Source organism: Melanerpes formicivorus, unplaced genomic scaffold (assembly GCF_026170545.1).
Source record: "Melanerpes formicivorus ecotype bairdi unplaced genomic scaffold, bMelFor1.0.p_v2 SCAF_124, whole genome shotgun sequence".
In the NCBI taxonomy this organism is placed as follows: Eukaryota; Metazoa; Chordata; class Aves; order Piciformes; family Picidae; genus Melanerpes; species Melanerpes formicivorus.
The window spans coordinates 892,152-918,169 of NW_027142476.1; the positions used below are offsets into that span (position 1 = coordinate 892,152).

Below are 26,018 nucleotides of genomic sequence, written 5' to 3' on the forward strand. Positions count from 1 at the left end.
AGAGATTTCCTACTCACTGCAATCAAAGGCATGGGTAGGAGCTGTGCAGGAAATAATATCATTGCCACATAACTGCTGGCAGAGCAGGCACCCAGCTTGGTATTTTTGAATCCTTGGTCTGGTTACAGCTGCTTGGGCAGTGGTGGTGGGGAAGGCACAGCCACAGATGGGCTTTGATCACATAGAAAACAAAGGAAGATGAACACAACCTTAGTAACCAGACTGAGGTTCTGTGCTCTGGTGAGTCTGGTTGTGTGGATATGACAAAGGAATCATCTTCTGACCTTTGGAAAGTTTTGTCTTTGGCCAAGTGAATTTTAGACCTCAGGAATGGTTGGCCAGACAGTTCTGCTTCTCTTCTGCGGTGAGAGGAAGTGACAGATCAGGAGAACCTCCCTTGAGATTCCCCTCTCCCTCTGCTCTGCCTTGGTGAGACCACATCTGGAGCACTGTGTCCAGTCCTGGGCTCCCCAGTTCAGTAAGGACAGGGAACTGCTGGGGAGAGTCCAATGGAGAACCACTAAGAAGCTGATGGGATTGGAACATCTAGCTTCTGAGGGAAATCTGAGAGACCTGGGGCTGTTTAGCCTGGAGAACAGCAGCCTGAGAGGAGATCTTCTCTTCTTCAACATGAGGAAGAACTTCTTTACTGTAAGGGTCACAGAGCACTGGAACAGGCTCCCCAGAGAGGTTGTGGAGTCTCCTCCTCTGGAAACTCTCAAGACCCATCTGGATGTGTTTCTGTGTGACCTGCTCTGGCAGGGAGGTTGGACTCAAAGATCTCCAGAGGTCCCTTCCAAACCCCTACCCTCCTGTGTGCCTGTGACCTGCCAAAGTGTTGGTTGTTGCTTATCAGCTGTGCTTGCTCTGTGGCCAGGTTTTATTTGTTTCCTAGTGAGAAAAGCTTCACTTAGGGGGGAAAAACCCCACAGATCTGATGGCTCTTCTCATTGCTGGGAACCTTCTCAATCTTCAGATTTCTTGTGAATGTGGTGTTCTGTTAGCCAGGGCGTAAAGGAAGAAGGTTTTACACAATGGGTTTGTAAGGCAACTCTTTAAGCACTCCATAAAGGTCATTTGTGGTAAAGCAATTCAGTGTTTTCTCACTGCTATGCTCTGTGTCCTGCTTGGTGGTTTCATAGCATGTGGCTTAGACTGGGGAGGGTGTTCTGGGATCAGCTGAGTGCCTGCACTGAATGAAACTCCTTTACAGAGTCACAGAATCACCCAGGTTAGAAGTGACCTCAAAGATCATCGAGTCCAACCTGTCACCACAGACCTCATGACTGAACCATGGCACCAAGTGCCACGTCCAACCTTTGACTTAACTCTGCCTTTACATAGGAATAGCAGCGTGAAAACTGAACACTAAAGAGGCTGGACCACAGAAGGGCAACCAAGCTGGGGAAGGGTCTGGAGAGCAGGGCTGGTGAGGAGCAGCTGAGGGTCCAGGGGGTGTTTAGTGTAGAATCATAGAATCAGAATCATACAGTCAAGAAGGTTGGAAAAGACCTCAGAGATCATCCAGCCCAACCTGTCACCACAGACCTCATGACAACTAAACCATGGCTCCAAGTGTCACATCCAATCCCCTCTTGAACACCTCCAGGGATGGGGACTCCACCACCTCCCTGGGCAGCACATTCCAGTGGCTAACAACTCTCTGGGAAGAACTTTTTCCTCACCTCCAGCCTAAACTTCCCCTGGCACAGCTTGAGACTGTACCAAGAGAAGAGGAGGCTGAGGGGAGACCTCTTTGCTCTCTACAATTCCATGAACAGAATAGAATAGAATAGAACAGAATAGAACAGAATAGAATAGAATAACCAGGTTGGAAGAGACCTTCAAGATCATCAAGTCCAACCTATCATCCAACACCACCTAATCAACTAACCCATGGCACCAAGCACCCCATCAAGTCTAGTCCTGAACACCTCCAGGGATGGGGACTCCACCACCTCCCTGGGCAGCACATTCCAATAGCTAACAACTCTCTCTGGGAAGAACTTTCTCCTCACCTCCAGCCTAAACCTCCCCTGGCACAGCTTGAGACTGTGTCCTCTTGTTCTGCTGCTGGCTGCCTGGGAGAAGAGACCAAGGAGGTTGGAGCCAGGTGGGGGTTGGTCTCTTCTCCCTTGTTTCAGGAGTTGGTGCTCATTGCCCCTTGTCCTATCACTGGGCACTACTAAGAAGAGCCCAGCCCCATCCTCATGACCTCCACCCTTTATATGTGTTGCTAGGATCCTCTTTCAGTCCTCTTGTGCAGGTTTGGTACACAGTGAGGTGGGGGTTGGTCTCTTCTCCCCAGTCTCAGGTGATAGAATGAGAAGAATTGGCCTGAAATTGTGCCAGGGGAGAGTCAGGTTGGAGATGAGGACAAATTTCTTTGCTCCAAGTGTGGTCAGGGATTGGCACGGGCTGCCCAGGGAGGTGGTGGAGTCCCCATCCCTGGAGGTGTTCAAGCAACCTGTGGCCATGGCACTTGGGGCCATGGTTTTAGTGGCCTTGGTGCTGTTGGGCTGATGCTTGGTCTGGGTGAGCTTGGAGACCTTTTCCAATCAAAACAACTCAGTGATTGTGTGAGAAGGTTCCAGAAATGAGTGAGCTGAAAGTTTTGTTTGTCAGAGTGGGCTATTTCAAAAGCCTGGAGATGACAGTGAGTGCCTTGAAATGCTCATTTCCCCCTTTGAGTGGTTCAGTGTTGTGGAAAAACACAGAGAGCAACTGAACCAAGCAGTCTATTAGCCAGGTTTCTTTGCATGTCCTTATTTCCTCTTCCTTCTGTGAACTTCTCTGCAGGCAGTGCTTGGAATAAGTGAGCTTCAGTAAGAGTGCAGCATCCATTTATGCCATTTACAGAGAGGAATTCTGAGGGTACATGAGTAGAGCTGGAGGATTCTGAGCTAGCCAGGACAGAGAAGGTGGTGGAGAGTTGGAAGAAAGAGCTCTTTCTTTCAGAGGGGGGTTGGGGTGGGGGGAAATTAACTTCCCTGTGAAGAAAAAAAGCAAAGTGGCAGTTTTTGTAGAGCTAGCCAGAGCTGTGCTGCCATTCAAATGGAACATCATTACTCTGCTGCCTGCTTTCCCTGAAATAGTGCTCTAATGCCTCAGAAGACCTTTTATATCCTATCTAAATTCAAGCCTGTCTAACAGAGGAGACTATTTAATCTCTAATTGCATCTTGAGCAGAACTAAAAGATGCAGTCTGTGGTGAGAGCTGTTATGAAATGGAGAAAAGTTGGATGTTTTCTTGGTGATGGTTCTGTTGGAATGCTTTCCAGTCTCTGCTCTCCCTCCCTCTACAGCAAGCATGAAGGCTGGGTCACCAAAGGCCAATTAAATATCATCAGTTTCCAGACAGTGCTGTTGGGTAAAGAAGACTCTCCAGAATGGGCAGAGGCCAACAGGATGGCATTCAACAAGTCCAAGTGCCAGGTGCTGCACTTTGGCCACAGCAACCCCAGGCAGAGCTACAGGCTGGGGTCAGAGTGGCTGAGAGCAGCCAGGCAGAGAGGGACCTGGGGGTATTGGTTGACAGTTGGCTGAACATGAGGCAGCAGTGTGCCCAGGTGGCCAAGAAGGCCAAGGGCATCCTGGCCTGCATCAGGAAGAGTGTGGCCAGCAGGAGCAGGGAAGTCCTTGTGCCCTGTGCTCAGCACTGCTTAGGCCACACCTTGAGTCCTGTGTCCAGTTCTGGGCTCCTCAGTTTCAGAAGGACATTGAGAGACTTGAAGGTGTCCAGAGAAGGGCAAGGAGGCTGGGGAGGGGTCTGGAGCACAGCCCTGTGAGGAGAGGCTGAGGGAGCTGGGGTTGCTTAGCCTGGAGCAGAGGAGGCTCAGGGGAGACCTTCTTGCTCTCTCCAACTCCCTGCAGGGAGGTTATAGCCAGGTGGGGGTTGGTCTCTTCTCCCATGCAATCAGGACCAGAACAAGAGGACATAGTCTCAAGCTGTGCCAGGGGAGGTTTAGGCTGGAGGTGAGGAAGAAGTTCTTCCCAGGGAAAGAGTTGTTAGCCATTGGAATGTGCTGCCCAAGGAGGTGGTGGAGTCCCCATCCCTGGAGGTGTTCAAGAGGGGATTGGATGTGGCACTTGGTGCCATGGTTTAGCAGTCAGGAGGTTTGGGGTGACAGGTTGAACTTGATGATCCCTGAGGTCTCTTCCAACCTTATTGGTTCTATGATTCTATGATTCTATGATTCCAACACCTTGGAACCACAGAATGGTTGTGGTTGGAAAAGACTTTTATGGTCACCCAGTCCAACCATTCTCTGACTCTACCAAGGCTGATGCTGATCCATGTCCCTCAGCACCACATCTCTGCCTCTTTGAGGCATCTCCAGGATGGGGATTCAACCACCTCCCTGGGCAGCCTCTGCCAGGCTTTGGGAAGAAGTGTTTTCTAATCTCCAACCTGGTGCAACCTGAGACTCTTTCTTCTTGCCTTGCTACTCGTTAGTGGGGAGAAGAGACCAGCCCCCTCCTCACTCCAACCTCACAGTATCACAGAATCACAGTATCACTAAGGTTGAAAGAGACCTCAAAGATCATCAAGTCCAACCAGTCACCACAGACCTCATGACTAGACCATGGCACCAAGCACCACATCCAATCCCCTCTTGAACACCTCTAGGGATGGGGACTCCACCACCTCCCTGGGCAACCTCCTTTCAGGGAGCAGTACAGAGCAGTGAGGTCTCTCCTCAGCCTCCTCTTCTTCTTGTATCCAGGAGGTAGCACCTGATCTGCTGAAGTTGCCTTGAGCAGGTGTTGTTCAGAAGAAAAGAGGCAGCTCCTGGTGTAGTGGAGTAGGTACTGAAACTTTCCTGGCAGAGTTAGAAGAGGCACTGGGGAGGGGAAGTGTGAATCACCAGGTGATTCAAGTGTAAGATGGGTTGTGAAAGCTGTAGAAGAAAGGGTTACTCTCCAATGGCTTCAGCAGGAGAGATCCTGACAGCTTGCCTCAGAAGAGTGTTGACAGCAGACTGCCTGAGTGGAGGAAGACAAAGCCTGATGGAAGTGGATTTCCATATGAAGAGAAGCATTGCACATCTCTGGCTTTGCAGAGATTTGGAGCAGTGCTGATGGTTGTCAGCATTGTAAATATTTCTGGTTTGCTATCACTCATCTTGATCTGAAAGTGATTTTAGTGTGACAGGCATAACATCTAAGCATGCTTTACAACCTTCCTCCTGCCCTCCAGCTTTCTTCCTGTTGAGCATGGCCATTTCTTCACAGCAAGGGAGCCACCTCTGCTGCTCTGGAGGGCTTTGGCTGACCCAGAATGCAGCAATCAGGATGTTGTAAGCAGTTTGGGCTGCTCTCTGGCTATATCCTTTATCAACATGAGACTTAAGAGTAGAAGTACAGGAACAGGCTGCCCAGAGAGGTTATAGAGTCTCCTAGAAAGAAAAGGTGAGAGAGTTGGGGCTGTTCAGCCTGGAGAAGAGAAGGTTTTGGGGAGACCTTAGGGCTACAATTCAATATCTGAAGGGGACAAACAGGGACTGTTCAGGAGGGCCTGTGGGGACAGGGTGAGGAGCAATGGTGTGAATCTGGATCAGGGCAGGTTTAGGTTGGGAGGAAGTTCTGCACAATGAGGGTGGTGAAATACCACAACAGGTTGCACAGGGATGAGATTGAGGCTCCAGCCCTGGAGGCATTCAAGGTCAAACTTGATAGGGCCCCAAGCAGCCTGCTGTAGTTGGAGATGTCCCTGCTGACTGCAGGGAGGAGGTTAGACAAGGTGACCTTTGAGGGTCCCTTCCAACCTGTTGCATTCTATGATTCTGTGAATGCTATGGCTTTTTCACAGCATCACAGGATCAAGCAGGTTGGAAGAGCCCTCCAAGATCATCAAGTCCAACCAATCACCCAACCCTATCTAATCAAGCAGACCATGGCACAAAGGGCTACATCCAAACTTCTTTTAAACACCTCCAGGGATGGCGACCCCACCACCTCCCAATGGCTAATCTCTCTTTCTGGGAAGAACTTTCTAAGATCAAGCCTAAAGTAGCTTCACAGTATCACAGTATAACTTAGGTTGGAAAGGACCTGAAGGATCATCAAGTCCAACCTATCAACACAGACCCCATGACTAGACCATGGCTCCAAGTGCCACATCCAATCCCCTCTTAAACACCTCCAGGGATGGGGACTCCACCACCTCCCTGGGCAGCACATTCCAATGACGAACGACTCGCTCAGTGAAGAACTTTCTCCTCACCTCGACTCTAAACCTTCCCTGGCACAGCTTGAGACTGTGTCCTCTTGTTCTGCTGCTGGTTACCTGGGAGAAGAGACCAACCCCGTCCTGGCTACAACCTCCCTTCAGGTAGTTTTAGAGGGCAATGAGGTCACCCCTGAGCCTCCTCTTCTCCAGGCTAAGCAACCCCAGCTCCCTCAGCCTCTCCTCACAGGGCTGTGCTCCAGACCCCTCCCCAGCCTCCTTGCCCTTCTCTGGACACCTTCAAGTGTTTCGATGTCCTTCTTAAACTGAGGGGCCCAGAACTGAACACAGGACTCAAGGTGTGGCCTAAGCAATGCAGAGTTCCGGGGCACAAAGACTTCCCTGCTCCTGCTGGCCACACTATTCCTAATGCAGGCCAGGATGCCATTGGCCCTCTTGGCCACCCGGGCACACTGCTGGCTCATATTCAGGTGGCTGTCGATCAGTACCCCCAGCTCCCTCTCTGTTTGGGAGCTTGGGAGCTTGGGAGCTTGAGAGCTTGAGACTGTTTGTCCTGTCCTTGCAATCAGAAAGCTGAATCTCCTTCATGCATTCCCAGTGGCTGCCACAGGAAAGCAGGAATGGCCAAGCCATTTTTCCAGGCTTCTACGTTTTGGTCCCTCATAGTGCTCTCTCTTCTGGGCTGGTCAGAGTCCCCCCTCTCCTCTAGTGTTCCATGGTGGATAGAGTTTGAAAGTCCTTAATTCATTCTGGTTGCCTTCTCTAAACTGTTAGAGCCATGGGCCTGGTTAGTCTGGAGATGAGAAGAATGAGAGGGGATCTGATCAATGTTTATCAATACCTGAGGGCTGGGAGTCAGGAAGGGACAGGCTCTGTTCAGTTGCACCCGGGGATAGGACAAGGGGCAATGGATGGAAACTCCAGCACAGGAGGTTCTGCCTCAACATGAGGAGGAAATTCTTCACTGTGAGGGTCCCAGAGCCCTGGAGCAGGCTGCCCAGAGAGGTTGTGGAGTCTCCTTCTCTGGAGCCTTCCCAGCCCTGTCTGGATGTGTTCCTGTGCGACCTGTGCTGGATTCTCTGCTCCTGCTCTGGCAGGGGGCTTGGACTTGCAGCTCTCTAGAGATCCCTTCCAACCCCTGCCATCCTGTGAGCTGGGATCTATTTGTCTGCTCCTTTCTAATGGAGTTTTGGTCAAACTTTGCATTGCCTTCTGCTTTTCTATCTGCATTTACTTTAAATCAGAAACTTTCTTTTCACATTTAGGTTTTTTTTTTTCCCTGTATGACCTTTCAATTCCCAGGGTTGGATTTTCATTCACTAAGGTAAAGGTTAGGTAGTTGGGATAAAGTACAACCTGGCTTGGTACTTACTTTTTTTTATAGGTTGTCTGAACCCACACAATCTTTGCTTTCCCATTATTTTCATTTCATTCAACCCTTGCAGTTAGGCTGAAATTGAAAGAGAAATTCTCACAGAAGTTACTCTTCCAAGGTGTTTGTCTGAAGTTGAGAACAACTCTGGGAACTTCAGACAGCATTTTGCATATCTCCTCTACTCTGCTCTGCTGAGACCCCAGCTGGAGCTCTGGGTCCAGTTCTGGAGCCTCTGTGCCAGGAAGGATCTGGAGGTGCTGGAAGGTGTCCAGACAAGGGCCACGAGGAGGAGCAGAGGGCTGGAGCTGCTCTGCTGTGAGGACAGTCTGAAGGAGTTGGGATTGTGCAGGCTGGAGAGGAGAAGGCTCTGAGGAGAACTAATTGTGGCCTTCCAGGATCTGAATGGGCTCCAAGAAAGCTGGGGAGGAACTTTTGAGGGTGTCAGGGAGGGATAGGACTGGGGGGCATGGAGCAAAACTAGAAGTGGGGAGATTGAGATTGGCTGTGAGGAAGAAGTTGTTCCCCAGGAGGGTGGTGAGAGCCTGGCACAGGTTGCCCAGGGAGGTGGTGGAAGCCTCCTGCCTGGAGGTGTTTGCAGCCAGGCTGGATGTGGCTGTGAGCAACCTGCTGTGGTGTGAGGTGTCCCTGCCCATGGCAGGGGGTTGGGACTGTCTGGGCCTTGAGCTCCCTTCCAGCCCTGACAATTCTATGATTCTATGACTTAATGTGGAGATACAGACTGAGTATCAAGTCAAAGAAAGAACCAAAGCATGATAGGTCTGAGCATTAACCCTTAAAACAAGGAGATGCCTCCTTTAATTAGTCTTGCTCAGTAATAATCAGACCTTAATTACTGCTGCCTGTTAAATGCATGCAGCAGAGTTCAGAGCTGTTGATGGAACTGTGGTGGAAATCAATCTTGTGCCATGCTTTGATGAGCTGTGATAGCAGAGGTTGCCCAGGGAGGTGGTGGAAGCCTCCTGCCTGGAGGTGTTTGCAGCCAGGCTGGATGTGGCTGTGAGCAGTCTGCTGTGGTGTGAGGTGTCCCTGCCCATGGCAGGGGGGTTAGGACTGGCTGAGCCTTGAGCTCCCTTCCAGCCCTGACAATTCTATGTTTCTATGTCTGGGAAATACTGCAGCTGGAGCAAAGTGCCCCCAAATGGTGTGTTTTGCTTCACTGAATTGCACTTTTCCCTCTCTCTCTCTCCCCAGGTAGCAGCTGCTGGAGGACATCTGAAATTTACAGTGTCCTATGACTTCACAGAGGATGAAGAGACAGTTCAAGTGATGGCTCAATCTGATGTTATCATAGAGGTAAAATGATTGTCTTTTTGGCCACAGAGAAGAGGAAGGGAAAGAAAAAGAATAAGAACACACAAAAATTGCCCACTTCAGATGTTCAGTGGGGAGGCAGCTGGGTGAGGACACAGCATAGCAGGGTGCATGTACCTTCAGCTAATTTAGAGCAGCAGAGAATGGACACACTTTGGGAAACAAAATCTTCAGTAGCTCAAGGAGCCTCTGGCAATATTTCAGTGGCTTCCAACACTGTTCTCTTCCTGTTCCTGTGGAGGAATGAAGAAATGAAGCAATTGTTTGTTGGTCTGAGGTAAGGCTTTCATATTCTTTCATCAGAGCACTTCCTCTGCAGCCTGGCAAATTTGCTCTTGCTGGTGCCAAGTCCCCAGGTTTTATCTGAGTAACTCAAGCTTCCTTCTGCCCTGACTGTCAAACTCAGCAGACAAGGCATGGAAGCAGAGAATCACTGAATGGCTCAGGTTGGAAAGGACCTTCAAGATCATCTACTCCAACCTCCCTGCTGTTGGCAGGGACACCTCTCAGCTAGACTTGGTTGCTCAACACCTCATCCAACCTGGCCTTGAACATCTCCAGGGAGGAGGCTGCCACAGCCTCCCTGAGCAACTGGTTCCAGAGTTTCACCACTCTCATACTGAAGAAGCTCCAGTCTAACCCTGCTCTGCCTCAGCTTCAAACCATTCCCCCTTGTCTTCACTCTTAACATGCTTATGACTAGTTCCCCTGCAGCCTTCCTGTAGGATCCCTTCAGGTACTGGCAGGCAGCTCTAAGGTCTCCCTGGAGTCTTCTCTTCTCCAGGCTGATCACACCCAGCTCCCTCAGCCTGTCCTCATAGCAGAGGTGCTGCAGCCCTTGGATCATCTTTGTGGCCTCCTCTGCACCTGCACCAACAATTCTGTGTCCTCCTTAGGAAATGTTCCTCCTGATGTTTATTGTTGCTGTCAAACACATTATTCAATCAATCCTGTACCCCAACAACTGGCTACAGGGAAAGCTTTTTTCCCCCTGGCTTTTTCATGTTTCAGTCTCTCTCTCTCTCATGGCTCTATTGGGCAAGTAGGCTGGTGAGAGGCCTGGAGCACAGCCCTGTGAGGAGAGGCTGAGGGAGCTGGGGTTGCTTAGCCTGGAGAAGAGGAGGCTCAGGGGAGACCTTCTTGCTCTCTCCAACTCCCTGAAGGGAGGTTGTAGCCAGGTGGGGGTTGGTTTCTTCTCCCAGGCAGCCAGCAGCAGAACAAGAGGACACAGTCTCAGGCTGTGCCAGGGGAGGTTTAGACTGGAGGTGAGGAGAAAGTTCTTCCCAGAAAAATTGGCCACTGGATTGTGCTGCCCAGGGAGGTGGTGGAGTCCCCATCCCTGGAGGTGTTCAAGAAAGGCTTGGCTGTGGCACTTGGAGCCATGGTTTAGTTGTCAGGGGGTGTTAGGTATTAGGTACTAGGTTGGACTTGATGATCTCTGAGGTCTTTTCTAATCTTATTGATTCTATGATTCTATGATTCTGTGATTCTATTTAGGGAAGTGGCTTGAGAATCAGCACAGCAGAAGAGGGGATTCACCTGCAGCCTTCTGAAGAGCACACTACAGAAATTGTGCTGGAACCAGGATCCTTCTCTGTGCATGGCACTGGCGCTCCAGTCAGCAGGAGGGACTTCATGACTGTCCTTGCCAACGTGAAGAGGATCCTCGTGAGAGCCACCTACACCTATGGGACGAATGCCATCTACAGGTGAACTTGGGCAACGTGTCCCTTTGCTACAGGCAGCTCCTCACATCCTTTGCTTTCCCTCTTCAGCTGATCTGATTGAAAGCACACTCAGTTGGGACCGTGAAATCCCTAGCATTCATTTCCACTTTCCAGTGGTTCTTAGGGTGGTTGGTTGGTTGGTTTGGTTTTCATCTCTTTGGGGTTTTTGTTTGGTTGGGTTTGGTAGGTATTGCTTGCCTTTTATTTTTGGTTGGTTGGGTTGGTTTGGTTTGGTTTGGTGTGGTTTTGTTTGGTTTGGTTTGATTTGGTTTCATTTGATTTGATTTGGTTTGGTGTGGTCTGGTTTGGTTTGGTGTGGTTTGGTTTGATTTGATTTGGTTTGGTTTGGTTTGGTTTGGTTTGGTGTGGTTTGGTTTGGTTTGGTTTAGCTTGATTTGATTTAATTTGATTTGGTTTGATTTTATTTGATTTGGTTTCATTTGGTTTGGTTTGGTTTGATTTGGTTTGGTGTGGTTTGGTTTGGTTTGATTTGATTTGGTTTCATTTGGTTTGATTTGATTTGGTCTGGTTTGGTGTGGTTTGGTTTGGTTTGATTTGATTTGGTTTCATTTGGTTTGATTTGATTTGGTCTGGTTTGGTGTGGTTTGGTTTGGTTTGATTTGATTTGGTTTCATTTGGTTTGACTTGATTTGGTCTGGTTTGGTGTGGTTTGGTTTGGTTTGATTTGATTTGGTTTGGTGTGGTTTGGTTTGGTTTGATTTGATTTGGTTTCATTTGGTTTGATTTGATTTGGTCTGGTTTGGTGTGGTTTGGTTTGGTTTGATTTGATTTGGTTTCATTTGGTTTGACTTGATTTGGTCTGGTTTGGTGTGGTTTGGTTTGGTTTGATTTGGTTTGATTTGATTTGATTTGATTTGGTTTGGTTTGATTTGATTTGGTTTGGTTTGCTGTGGTTTGGTTTGATTTGATTTGATTTGGTGTGGTTTTGTTTTGTTTGGTTTGGTTTGGTTTGATTTGGTTTGATTTGATTTGATTTGATTTGGTTTGGTTTTTACCTTTGGGGTAAGCAAGAGGAGGAGAGAGAACAAAGAGAAGCAGCCTGGCAAGGGATTGCAATCCCCTGGCCTGCAAAGGCATCAATGCCAGTTCTTTAAATAGGGTTAGTTGGTGAGTGCTGTAATTCCCATGGCCAGGGTAGGTCATGGAGTGCAGTACTGCCATGTGGGAGTAAGGGATGATTTATCACTTAGGTATTGTTTACCCTGCTTAATTAGCAGAGAGGGACACATTAACAGTGGACCAGAGAGTAATGCCCTGACTGGAAGCTGGCAAAGTGCCCCAGGGGGAGCTGTCTATGTTTTTAATCAGTGCTGCACAGAGTGCTGGCTGCTCCCAGAGCCTTGCCTTTGATTTATGCCAGAGTGCTGCCTGGACTGCTTAAAGCCACTGATTTCAGGTGAGCTCTCCTACATCTCCTGGTAGAATGAAGGAGAGGTTGTATGAGATGACACAACTTCTGCCTCTCTGTGGCTGCGGCATGGTTGAACCCATGATGTGCATCTTGCATTTCAAATTTACCTAAGGGCATTAAAGGGCTCAGGCTGTGCCAGGGGAGGTTCAGGTTGGGTTAGGTTTGCTGGGGAGAGGTCTGGAGCACAGCCCTGTGAGGAGAGGCTGAGGGAGCTGGGGTTGCTTAGCCTGGAGAAGAGGAGGCTCAGGGGAGACCTTCTTGCTCTCTGCAACTCCCTGCAGGGAGGTTGTAGCCAGGTGGGGGTTGGTCTCTTCTCCCAGGCACCCAGCAGCAGAACAAGAGGACACAGTCTCAAGCTGTGCCAGGGGAGGTTTAGGCTGGAGGTGAGGAGAAAGTTCTTCACAGAGAGAGGAATTGGCCATTGGAATGTGCTGCCCAGGGAGGTGGTGGAGTCCCCATCCCTGGAGGTGTTCAAGAGGGGATTGGATGTGGCACTTGGAGCCATGGTTTAGTAGTCAGGAGGTGTTAGGTATTAGGTACTAGATTGGACTTGATGAGGCCTTTTCCAACCTGGTTGATTCTATGATTCTATGTTAGGAACAACCTCTTCCCAGCAAGAGCTCTCAGGCTCTGTCCCAGGCTGCCCAGGGAGGTGCTGCAGTCCCCAGCCCTGGAGGGGTTTCCGAGCTGCATGGATGTGGTGCTGAGGGCTGTGAGTTAGTGACAGTGGCTCAGCAGCAGGGCTGGGGATGTGAGCTCTGGGTGAGAGGTTGGACTTGGTGATCTCAAAGGTCTCTTCCAACCTTAACTACTCTATGATTCTATGAGCAAGTACTCCAGGTGGGCTGGAAGACAGCCTCTCCCCTGGTACTCTATATCCAGACCCACTGAAGGGAACACATTTTTGTGGTGTCTTGGACTGATTAAGGATTTCTGTTGATGGGTTCCAAAGAAAGTGATTTTTGCCAAGGGAATAGTATAGAGCTGAGCCTTAACAGCTAAGAAGGTATGAAATCAGAGGGGGGTTTTATTGTCTTCTAAGCAGGTATGTGTGGTGGACAGCTGGCTATTCCTCTGAGAGAGCCAAGAGGGTCTGGCAGAGAGACAGAAATATTACAGGGTTATTAGATCCTTCACAAGTGACAATTTCTGCCTCACAGCATCAGCAGAGTTGTTCAACATAATAATTAGGGATTGCTATATTAGGCAACTGATTAATCTGAGTACTGCAAGTTTTCCAAATGGATAATGACAGTGCCTGGGTAAGGACTTCCAAGGGTGCTATTATCGTCTGTGCTGGAGAAGAGGCCAGAATGGAGGCCTTGTAAGACAAAGCAACTTTCTTGCACTCATGGAGAAAGAGAGTTAAAAGCTCAGTGAAGCTGTCAGCAGTTAGCAAGAGATGGAAGTTAAGCATTACTTTTTTCAGCCTTGTTTAGTTTAACCTGTGGTGGTGAATGGTGCCACAGCCAGCTGGCAGCCAGGCACCAGTGGTGTGCCCCAGGGAGCAGTGCTGGGCCCCAGCCTGTTCAATATCTTTACTGATGATCTGGATGAGGGCATTGAGTCAACCATCAGTAAATCTGCAGCTGACAGCAAGCTGGGGGCAGGAGTTGATCTGCTGGAGGGTAGGAGAACTCTGCAGAGGGACTTTGCCAGGCTGGACAGATGGGCAGAGTCCAAGGGCAGGAGATTGAACACATCCAAGTGCCAGGTGCTGCACATTGGCCACAACAACCCCAGGCAGTGCTACAGGCTGGGGTCAGAGTGGCTGAGAGCAGCCAGGCAGAAAGGGACCTGGGGGTGCTGGTTGATGGTAGGCTGAACATGAGCCAGCAGTGTGCCCAGGCAGCCAAGAAAGCCAAGGGCATCCTGGCCTGAATCAGGAAGAGTGTGGCCAGCAGGAGCAGGGAAGTCCTTGTGCCCTGTGCTCAGCACTGGTTAGGCCACACCTTGAGTCCTGTGTCCAGTTCTGGGCTCCTCAGTTGAAGAAGGACATTGAGAGACTTGAAGGTGTCCAGAGAAGGGCAACAAAGTTGGTGAGGGGCTTGGAACACAGCCCTGTGAGGAGAGGCTGAGGGAGCTGGGGTTGCTTAGCCTGGAGAAGAGGAGGCTCAGGGGAGACCTTCTTGCTCTCTCCAACTCCCTGAAGGGAGGTTGTAGCCAGGTGGGGGTTGGTCTCTTCTCTCAAGCAACCAGCACCAGAACAAGAGGACACAGTCTCAAGCTGTGCCAGGGCAGGTTCAGGCTGGATGTTAGGAAGAAATTCTTCCCAGAAAGAGAGATTGGCCATTGGGATGTGCTGCCCAGGGAGGTGATGGAGTCACCATCACTGGAGGTGTCTGGAGGTGTGTAGGGCACAAGGTAGGGTCAACTGAGAAGTCAGGAACCCAGCTGCAATGCATGTACACCAATGCACGCAGCCTGGGCAATAAGCAAGAGGAGTTGGAGGTGAGGAGAAAGTTCTTCCCAGAAAGACGAATTGACCATTGGAATGTGCTGCCCAGGAAGGTGGTGGAGTTCAAAAGGGGATTGGATGTGGCACTTGGAGCCATGGTTTAGTTGTCATTAGGTCTTGGGTGACAGGTTGCACTTGATGATCTCTGAGGTCTTTTCCAACCTTATTGATTCTATGAGATTCACATAGAGAATCATTGCTGGACACAGGAGAAAGAGAGAAGCAGCAGCCAAGGGGTTTCTCCCATGTGCACAAATGGCTTGCAGACAAATGAGGAATATTTGGGTCAGTACTTCATCTGCCTTCTGTAGGTGATGTGATTCAGAGGCCTGGCGTAGCAGACAGTAAAATATGCCGATCCCGCCTGAAACGTTGCCTTCCCTTCTCATCTTGTTTGTTTTGAGAAGTCAACAGTTGCCTGCTGACAGTAACAGTCAGCTTAAATATTTGGTCTCAGTGTTGAATCTCAAATTGCTCCTGCATCCCCAGGATCCAGTGCCCCATTACTGCCAGCATTATGTATCTTAATGAATGCAGAATGGCATCGAGGAATCCAAACTGCACCATCCAAGTGGGAGAGAGAGGGAGAGAGAGAGGGGGGGGGGGGGAAATAAATACAATCACTGCAGCTTTCTTCACTGAGAAACTCTTAATGCTGAACACTGTTAAACACATTAAAATCCCATTTGGCAAATAGCAGAACATAATGAGAATGAGAGCAATTCAGGGAATACAAATGGGGGATAATGCTGGGGGGATTGTTTGTGTGTGTGTGTGTGTGTGTGAGTGCTTCTCCCTGTAGCGAGATCTGTGCTGAGGGGGAAGGAGCTGCAGTTCAAAGGATAAACAAAAGGTGCCTTTGACCAGTAATTTCTCCCTTCATTTACAGATGTTTCTCCTTAAATTGTTAGATTATCCTTTTTGCATTATTACCTGTTAAAGTCATCACCCTTTTTGAGATCTAATATCCTAGAGAGGGATGATCTGAGTGTAAGGAGGAGTCATAGAGTCACAGAATCAGCCAGGCTGGAAAAGACCTCAGAGATCACCAAGTTCAACCTATCACCTAACACCTAACACCTCCTGACAACTAAACCATGGCATCAAGTGCCACATCCAAGCCCCTCTGGAACACCTCCAGGGATGGGGACTCCACCACCTCCCTGGGCAGCACGTTCCAATGGCTAATTACTCTCTCTGGGAAGAACTTTCTCTTCACCTCCAGCCTAAACCTCCCCTGGCACAGCTTGAGACTGTGTCCTCTTGTTCTGGTGCTGATTGCCTGGGAGAAGAGACCAACCCCCACCTGGCTACAACGTCCCTGCAGGGAGTTAGAGCAAGAAGGTCTCCCCTGAGCCTCCTCTTCTCCAGGCTAAGCAACCCCAGCTCCCTCAGCCTCTCCTCACAGGGCTGTGCTCCAGACCCCTCCCCAGCCTCCTTGCCCTTCTCTGGACACCTTCAAGTCTCTCAATGTCCTTCTTAAACTGAGGGGCCCAGAACTGGACCCAGTTAGGAAGGTATTTTCTGTTAAGAGAGATTTCAACAGAGGTTTTCCAAGTAGCTGCAGTAATCAAACACTCTGTTAAGGCTGCTGGCTGAAAGCAGAAGGCGTTGAGCCTCTCGAGTGCCTTCGTCTTCCTTCTCAAGTCTCCTAAGAATTAAATCCCCAAATCCCTGTTCCTTCCCCCAGATGGATGCTGTTGAGGTAAACTACATCTGTTTCACATGTTACCTGTCAGATTATCAAAAGGCTTCTGCTATCTGCCTCATCACACATCAGGGGGCTTTAAAATAAACCCCATGGCCAATGTTTGGCTAAGCAGCAGTGCTTTAGCCTCTCTCTGGCATCTGTTCCATAAGAGTGATTGTGCATAGAGTCAGAGAGTCATTTAGGTTTGAAAGTACCTTAAACATCATCAAGTCCAACAGCATGGAACAGAAAATTCTCCCACTCTGTCTTCCCTGTCATAGAATCACAGAATGCCTTGGGCTGGAAGGGACCCTCTCAGGTCATCTTGTCCAACAGCCCTGCAGTGAGCAGGGACATCTCCAACTAGAGCAGGTTGCTCAGGGCCCTGTCAAGTCTGACCTTGAATGTCTCCAGGGATGAGGTTTCCACCACCTCTCTGGGCAGCCTGTTCCAGTATTTCACCACTCTCACTGTGAAAAACATTTCTTCCTGATGTCATAACAGCTCTAGATTGAAACCATTGCCCTCATCAAATCACTACATGCCCTTGTAAACTGGGACAAGCCCTGGGATGTGCTAGATTTCCTTTTCCTTTCATGGTCATTCACCTAATGCTTAGATCCTCCTGGCCAGAGCTGGGATCTCTTTCAGAGGTCAGATGTCTAATGAAAAAATCTCCTATAACCAAAACTTAGTGATGGAATCTTTTATGAATAGAGTAGAGTAGAGTAGAGTAGAGTAGAGTAGAGTAGAGTAGAGTAGAGTAGAGTAGAATAGAATAGAATAGAATAGAATAGAATAGGTTGGAAAAGATAGAATCACAGAATCACCAAGGTTGAAAGAGATCTCAAAGATCATCGAGTCCAAGCTGTCACCACAGACCTCATGACTAAACCATGGCACCAAGTGCCACATCCAATCCCCTCTTGAACACCTCCAGGGATGGGGACTCCACCACCTCCCTGGGCAGCACATTCCAATGGCTAACAACTCTCTCTGGGAAGAATTTTCTCCTCACCTCCAGCCTAAACCTCCCCTGGCACAGCTTGAGACTGTGTCCTCTTGTTCTGGTGCTGGTTGCTTGAGAGAAGAGACCAACCCTCTCCTGCCAACAACCTCCCTTCAGGTAGTTGCAGGCAGTAAGAAGGTCTCCCCTGAGCCTCCTCTTCTCCAGGCTAAGCAACCCCAGCTCCCTCAGCCTCTCCTCACAGGGCTGTGCTCCAGACCCCTCCCCAGCCTCCTTGCCCTTCTCTGGACACCTTCAAGTCTCTCAATGTCCTTCTTGACCTGAGGAGCCCAGAGCTGGACAGAGGACTCAAGGTGGGGCCTAAGCAGTGCTGAGCACAGGGCACAAGGACTTCCCTGCTCCTGCTGGCCACACTCTTCCTGATGCAGGCCAGGATGCCCTTGGCCTTCTTGGCCCCCTGGGCACACTGCTGGCTCCTGTTCAGCTGCTGTCCACCAGCACCCCCAGGTCCCTTTCTGCCTGGCTGCTCTCAGCCACTCTGCCCCCAGCCTGTAGCTCTGCCTGGGGTTGTTGTGGCCAAAGTGTAGAACCCATGTTTATTTTAGGAAGAAATAGCTGAATAGGAACACCTCCTTCTTTTCAAACAGCAAAGAGAAGCCTCTGAATGTCACAGGAGTGCTTGTGGCATCCAGCTGCAGCTGTAGTGCTCTGAGTTGCTCTTTTCACTGTCTCACTTCTGTCCCACACAGACTGAGAAACGTTAGCATGGAAGCTGCTGACCACTCTTCAGCTGGGAGAAAGGTGGCATCTGCAGTGGAGTTATGTGACTGTCCCCCTGGATATGATGGCACATCATGTGAGGTGAGTGTCATGGTGCAGACTTGACCATTTCTACTAACACTGTGATGGTTCTAACCTACCAATTGTGTGAGAAGGAAATAGTAAGCGAGCTGCCCATTGCTGCTGCTAGTATGCCTCCAGTTCTGGAGCCCCTATTGCAAGAGGGATCTGGAGGTGCTGGAAGGTGTCCAGGGAAGGGCCAGGAGGATGAGCAGAGGGCTGGAGCTGCCCTGCTGTGAGGACAGACTGGATGAGTTGGGGCTGTTCAGTCTGGAGTAGAGAAGGCTCTGAGGTGACCTCATTGTGGCCTTCCAGGATCTGCAGGGGGCTCCAGGAAGGCTGGGGAGGGACTGCTCAGGATCTCAGGCAGTGCTAGGACTAGGGGGAATGGAATGAAGCTGGAGGTGGGGAGATTGAGGCTGGAGGGGAGGAGGAAGTTCTTCCCCATGAGAGTGGTGAAGCCCTGGAATGGGTTGTGCAGGGAGGTGGTTGGGGCCCTGTCCCTGGAGGTGTTTAAGGCCAGGCTGGCTGAGGCTGTGGCCAGGCTGATCTAGTGTGGGGTGTCCCAGCCCATGGCAGGGGGGTTGGAACTGGATGATCCTTGTGGTCCCTTCCAACCCTGACTGATACTATGATACCATGATAGTACAGATTTTTTTCCACATGTTTAGGTGGAACTTCCTGGGTTCCAGTTTGTGTCCAGAGCCCCTCATCCACCACTGCAAAGATCCTGACCCCTTCTTGACACCCACCCCTCAGATATTTGTAAATGTTGATCAGATGTTGATCCCTCTCAGCCTTCTCTTCTCCAGACTAAACAGCCCCAGGACTCTCAGCCTTTCCTCATCACACAGATGCTCTAGTCCCTTCAGCATCCTTACAGGTCTTTGTTGGACTCTCTCCAGTAGATCCCTGTCCCTCTTGAACTGAGAAGGCCAGCACTGGACACAATACTCCAGATGTGGTCTCACCAGGGCAGAATGGAGGGGGAAAAGAACCTCCCTTGGTCTGCTGCCCACAGTCTTCTTTATGCTCCCCAGAAGACCTTCTTGGCCATGAGGGCACATTGCTGTCTGATGGATAACTGATTGTCCACTATAGAATCACAGTGTTGTCAGGGCTGGAAGGGACCTCAAGGCTCAGCCAGTCCCAACCCCCTGCCATGGGCAGGGACACCTCACACCACAGCAGGTTGCTCACAGCCACATCCAGCCTGGCTGCAAACACCTCCAGGCAGGAGGCTGCCACCACCTCCCTGGGCAACCTGTGCCAGGCTCTCACCACCCTCCTGGGCAACAACTTCTTCCTCACAGCCAATCTCAATCTACCCATTTCTATGGTTTTTTTCAGCAGCAGGACCCCTAAGCTCCTTCTCCCTAGAGCTGCTTTCCATCTTTTATCTTCCCAGGGCTTTGCCATTTGCCTTGGGGTCTTTGAGGGTCGTGTGTGTGTCCTTGGGAGGATTGTTTCACTTCAGCTTGGTGCTGTTGCAGGCAGTAAGCATACACACCTGCTCTGGCTCTACTCACTTTCCCAACAAATTCATTAGCTCCCCCAGGATGTGCTCATCCAGGGGGGCATGTGATTACCTACCCCACGTGGGCATAGCTTGGGGTAAAGGGAAGCCCCCCAAAACATATTCTTCTCATGTGTTGCCTTTAAGGGAATAGTTCCAAACACCAAGATGCTCTGCTTCACAAAACTGCAAGCAGCATGCCATTTATGCAGGCACTCTAGGCAGTTCCTTGTCAGCTCTCTTTTGCTTTAAAATCCCCCCTGCATATGTGTGATGTGTAGGGCTTAGAGTCTAGTTTCATGCCAAGAGTAGTTGCCTCTTGCTGGGGCTAGAGAAACTGACACAGAAAGAATGCCTGCAGGAACCACTGGGGATTCCTTTCCCTTTCAAAATGGGCCTGACAGAAAACAAAACATCTTGCAGAGAATCATAGACTCCTAGAATGGTTTGGGTTGGAAGGGACCTCAGAGAACATCCAGTTCCAACCCCCATGCCTTGGGCAGGGACACCTCCCACCAGCCCAGGCTGCTCAAGGCCTCATCCACCCTGGCCTTGGAATATTTTCCCTTTCTATCTCCAGTTTTACTTCTACTGTGGGAAATGTTGTGTTTCAGTTGATCTGGATGAGGGGATTGAGGCAGTCATCAGCAAATTTGCAGATGACACCAAGCTGGGAGCAGATGTTGATCTGTCAGAAGGCAGAGGGCTCTGCAGAGGGACCTTGCCAGGCTGGACAGATGGGCAGAGGCCAACAGGATGGCATTCAACAAATCCAAGTGTCAGGGGCTGCACTTTGGCCACAACAACCCCAGGCAGAGCTACAGGCTGGGGACAGAGTGGCTGGAGAGCTCCCAAACAGAGAGGGATGTGGGGGTGCTGACTGACAGCTGCTGAACATGAGCCAGCAGTGTGCCCAGGTGGCCAAGAAGGCCAAGGGCATCCTGGCCTGCATCAGGAAGAGTGTGGCCAGCAGGAGCAGGGAGGTCCTTGTGCCCTGTGCTCAGCACTGCTTAGACCACACCTTGAGTCCTGTGTCCAGTTCTGGGCCCCTCAGTTTAGGAAAGATGTTGAGACACTTGAAGGTGCACACTTTCTAGAGAACTACTGGTATGTGCATCAATTTGGCAAGCATGGGTATTGGGGGGGTTGCAAGTATCAAATTCACCAGTATTTTAAAGCTTGCTTTCCTTTCACTGTTCAAGTGGAGTCTAACTTTTGATCTCATGTATCCTGCAGTCCTGCTGGCCTGGACACAGGCGTGTGAACGGCACAGTCTTTGGTGGGCTCTGCGCTCCCTGTACGTGCTTCGGCCACGCAGCAGCATGCGATGACCTCACAGGAGAATGCCTGGTAAGTGGCACTGCAGCAAGCCTGATGGGCATGCCCAGCATCAGGGCAGTAGCATTAAGGAGCTCTGAGGCCTGTGTAATGGCTTGGGGCAGACCCCCTCCCCACTGTGGGCAGAAATAACAACTCAGACTGTAATGGCTTGGGGCAAACCCCCTCCCCACCACGGGCAGAAACAACGACTCAGACAAAGGGATTGCAAAAGTGATGGGAAGTTTAAATAGAAAAACAATACAAAACACCAATGAAAGCTTTACAGAGAACCACAAGCACTGTGACCAAAGAGAGAGAAATCCCACAACACACCCAAGAACTTCCCATCCCCACCTGGGGGTGCACCCAAACCCCCAGGGCTCTTTCCTCCCCCCGCCCCCCAACCCAGCCTTGGGGCTGGGCAGGCCCAAGGGAGGCAGCTCAGGCCATTTAACTAGGCAGCAGCAGGGGACAAAAGAGGAAGTGAAGACCCCGCATGGACATTTTATAGGGGAGCAGGGCATTATGGGAATGCAATACCTGCTTCCCTGTGACCACCCCCTGGGCTGGGCCCACCCCTTGGCACCTCCCAGGTGTGGTCTGTGCAGTGGCATCCGGGCCAGCACCCAGCCTAAACCACCACACAGACAAAGGGATTGCAAAAGTGATGGGAAGTTTAAATAGAGAACAGTGAGTGTGTGCAGAAAGCCAGAGACACACTGACAAGAGGAGCCCCAAAACAGACCCAGAAACATCCCATCCCCACCTGAGGGTGCACCCAAAACCCCCAGGGCTCCTCCTTTCCCCCCCCCACTGCTAGGCTAGTCTCAGCTGGCCAGATCTGAGACTGCCCATCCCCCCGGGGTCTTGGGCCTAGCCAGGCATATGGCTGGGAGACATCTCTCCCAGTTACTGGGTGGTGGAGAGGAAGTAAAGAGCAAGTGCCAGACCCTGCCATGGATTTTATAGTGGTGCAGAGAATTATGGCAGGAGATACCTAATTTCCTGTGTCCACCCACTGGGCTGGACCTCTGAACACAGGAAACACCTCTGTAGCAGAGGGCACCCAGCCCAAACTGAAATATTAAAGAGAAAAATTCCAGCAATTAACAGAAGTGATAGAATCACACAATGATTTGCCTTGGAAGGGCATCCAGTCCCAGCTCATCCAGTCCAAGCCCCCTGCACTCAGCAGGGACATCCTCCACTAGATCATAGAATCAATAAGGTTAGAAGAGACCTCAAAGGTCATCAAGTCCAACCTGTCACCACAGTACCACAGTATCACAGTATCACTAGGGTTGGAAGAGACCTCAGAGCTCATCGAATCCAACCTGTCACCACAGACCTCATGACTACTAAACCATGGCAACAAATGCCACATCCAATCCCCTCTTGAACACCTCCAGAGATGGTGACTCCACCACCTCCCTGGGCAGCACATTCCAACTGCTAACAACTCCCTCTGGGAAGAACTTTCTCCTCACCTCCAGCCTAAACCTCCCCTGGCACAGCTTGAGGCTGTGTCCTCTTGTTCTGCTGCTGGCTGCCTGGCAGAAGGGACCAGCCCAGAGCCCTGTCCAGCCTCACCTTGAATAGTGCACAAGACCCTTAATGGGAAGGTCATGAGTTCAAGCCTGAAGTGGGCAGTAGTGTCCTCCCTAACTCTAGTCATGAGGTCTGTGGTGACAGGTTGGACTTGATGATCTTTGAGGTCTCTTCTAACCTTAGTGATACTGATAACTGATAACTGATCTCCAGGGATAGGGCCTCAACCACCTCCCTGGGCGACCTGTTGCAGTGTTCCACCACCCTCCTGGTGCAGAACTTGTTCCTCACATCCAATCTCAATCTGCTCTGCTCTCATTTCAAACCATTGCCCCTGCTCCTTTCCCTGCAGGCCTTTGCAAACAGTCTCTCTGCAGCCTTCTTGTAGCCTCCTTTAGGTACTGGAATGTCACTGTTACGTTTCCCTGAAGCCTTCTCCTCTCTAGACTGAACAACCCCAGCTTCCTCAGCCTGCCCTTAGTAGGGGGGATGCTCCAACCCCCTGATCATTTTCCTGGCCCTCCTCTGGACCCTCTCCATCAGGTCCACGTCCTTCCTGTGCTGAGGGCTCCAGAGCTGGACGCAGCACTGCAGGTGAGGTGTCACCAGAGCAAAGCAGAGTGGCAGAATCAGATCTGTAGGCTGAACTGTTGCTGAGGATGAGAATCCTTTCATCCCAAGCTTCTACCATTAAACAAAAGCTGTATTTTATTGACATAATATTCCTGTTTTGAAGTCAGATCAATAGTGTAAGGCATGGCATGCAGAAAGCAGCAAGGATATCAATATACTTCCATGCAAGATTTATCTCCCCCTCCCCATCTCTCTCCTGGAGTGTATTCAATTTGTGGCATGTAGCAGGTAACTTTGTAATTTCTGTTCTAGTCTGACAAGCAGATATTTTTAATGCCTGCCATCATCTAAATACCTACTAAACCTTGAAGAAACACAGAAGCATAGAAGCATAGAATCAACCAGGTTGGAAAAGACCTCAGAGATCACCAAGTCCAACCTAGTACCTAATACCTAACACCTCCTGACAACTAAACCATGGCTCCAAGTGCCACAGCCAAGCCTTTCTTGAACACCTCCAGGGATGGGGACTCCACAACCTCCCTGGGCAGACATTCCAGTGGCCAACAACTCTCTCTGTGAAGAACTTTCTCCTCACCTCCAGTCTAAACTTCCCCTGGCACAGCTTGAGACTGTGTCCTCTTGTTCTGGTGCTGCTTGCCTGGGAGAAGAGACCAACCCCCACCTGGCTACAACCTCCCTTCAGGGAGTTGGAGAGAGCAAGAAGGTCTCCCCTGAGCCTCCTCTTCTCCAGGCTAAGCAACCCCAGCTCCCTCAGCTTCTCCTCACAGGGCTTGTGCTCAACTAACAGGAAGGAAGAGAAAGGGAACATCCTGTTCAAGGTATAACTGTTCACTATTTTGCTTAGGGGTACATAGCCAATGTGTGAGCTCTGTGGCTGCTTCCTTCTGTGCCTTCAAGTTTCATCCCTTGCACAAGTTTCCTGTTTCTTTTCAGTCTGTGGCAGCAGCTTGGCTAAGAGAGAGGCTCTCCTCACAGGGCTGTGCTCCTGCTCCTCTCCAGCCTCCTTGCCCTTCTCTGGACACCTTCAAATGTTGTTCTTAAATTGAGGAGCCCAGAACTGGACTCTAGAAGAAACACCTGCTACTTTAAAGCAAAATACAAGAATAAGAGAATATGAATTGAGCTAAATCAGCACATCAGGTTTATTTTTTCCTTCTTGGAGGCTCTGGGCTCTGGAGATTTTATGTAGTTACCTGCTACTTCAGCAATGAAATCTGTGATGCAAGCTTCCCAGCACACCACCACTGCCAGCCCCAACCACAGCAGCCTTTTGGAGTGGGGGAATTATGCTGACTAGACTGTTCTGATCAGCTCAAGGGCATCTTTAGTTTTATGTTGTCTGACATGGCATGAAGCTTGAAACAACATGCCTCGTTTCATTAGCCTTGCAGAAACACAATGGGAGCCAGTGCCAGCTTTAGAGGGGTAACTTACACTCATTTCCCTGCAGAAGTTCAAGCAGGCTCTCCTTCCTGTGCCTCTCTCTAGCTGGTCCCTTTTATTTCCTCAAGAGAAAAACCTCAAATGAAAAAACTCAAAGCCTTCTTTGTTTGCTCTGGGGTTTTATTTGCCAGTGTAATTTGGCACTTCAGGATTCTCACTCTGCTTCCTGCTTTGCCCAAACAAGATGTTTAATTGCATTGCAGTCCAAGCCCGAGGTATCCTTAATGTGTGGCTCAGTGAACGTTTCAAATGGCTTTTGTCATCAACAGAAGCTTCCAATGGCTCTCAATTGAATGATAAGCCTTAAAGAAGCACCTGGGGATGGAAAAAAAAACACATGAGGGTGAAATCACAGAACTGTCAGGGCTGGAAGGGACCTCAAGGAGCAGCCAGTCCCAACCCCCCTGCCATGGGCAGGGACACCTCACACCACAGCAGGCTGCTCACAGCCACCTCCAGCCTGGCTGCAAACACCTCCAGGCAGGAGGCTTCCACCACCTCCCTGGGCAACCTGTGCCAGGCTCTCACCACCCTCCTGGGGACCAACTTCTTCCTACCATCCTTCTTCCTACCATCAAAGGGATCAGTAAGAAAACTGTGGGGAAGGTCAGGTCCAGCAAGCACAGACAGATACTGGAATTTTCCTGCCATGGGCTGGCAGTGAAAATGTTTGTCAAGAGGTTAATGCAGGTTTGTGTCTCTTGATGAAGTTTGCTGCATTAATTAAGCAGCAAATTAAGCAGCTTAATTAATTAATTAATGAAACCTCCAATTATGATGTCTGGAACATCAGTGTGGAATGGAATGGAGTGGAATGGAATGGAATGGAATGGAATGGAATGGAATGGAATGGAATGGAATGGAGTGGAGTGGAATAGAATAGAATAGAATAGAATAGAATAGAATAGAATAGAATAGAATAGAATTAACCAGGTTGGAAAAGTCCTTTGAGATCATCAAGTCCAACCTGCCAACCAACACCATCGAACCATGGCACCAAGGGCCTCATCCAGTCTCTTCTTAGACACTTCCAGTGATGGGGACTCCACCATCTCCCTGGGCAGCACATTCCAGTGGCCAAAAGAACTTTCTCCTCACCTCCAGCCTAAACCTCCCCTGGCACAGCTTGAGACTGTGTCCTCTTGTTCTGGTGCTGGGAGAAGAGCCCAACCCCCACCTGGCTACAGCCTCCCTTCAGGGAGTTGGAGAGAGCAAGAAGGTCTCCCCTGAGCCTCCTCTTCTCCAGGCTAAGCAACCCCAGCTCCCTCAGCCTCTCCTCACAGGGCTTGTACTCAACTAAGAGGAAGGAAGGGAAAGGGCAAATCCTATTCAAGGTGCACCATAACTGTTCACCGTTGTGCTTAGGGCTGCATAGCCAAGGTGTGAGCTCTGTGGCTGCTTCCTTCTGTGCCTTCAGGTTTCGTCCCTTGCACAAGTTGCCTGTTTCTTTTCAGCCTGTGGCAGCAGCTTGGCTAAGTGGGAGGCTGAGTGGTTGCCTTCCGCGGTGCTCCTGCTCTTCCCAGCTGCCGTGAGCTGCTGACTGAGACAGTGGAGCTCCCCCTTCTGATGCTTCGGGGGGGCTG

The 26,018-nt window shown here is 50.2% G+C and overlaps 1 protein-coding gene across 1 annotated transcript in view; it reads left to right on the forward strand.

The window, feature by feature from the left end:
• The first annotated feature begins 2,596 nt into the window (after nucleotides 1-2,596).
• LAMA2 (laminin subunit alpha 2) overlaps nucleotides 2,597-26,018 on the forward strand; it is a 252,291-nt gene continuing 228,869 nt past the window's right edge. Inside the window, 5 exon segments of the mRNA XM_068167889.1 lie at nucleotides 2,597-2,656; nucleotides 8,778-8,879; nucleotides 10,395-10,606; nucleotides 17,921-18,032; nucleotides 20,764-20,877. Of these exon segments, the coding sequence (XP_068023990.1) occupies nucleotides 2,597-2,656; nucleotides 8,778-8,879; nucleotides 10,395-10,606; nucleotides 17,921-18,032; nucleotides 20,764-20,877 (600 nt within the window).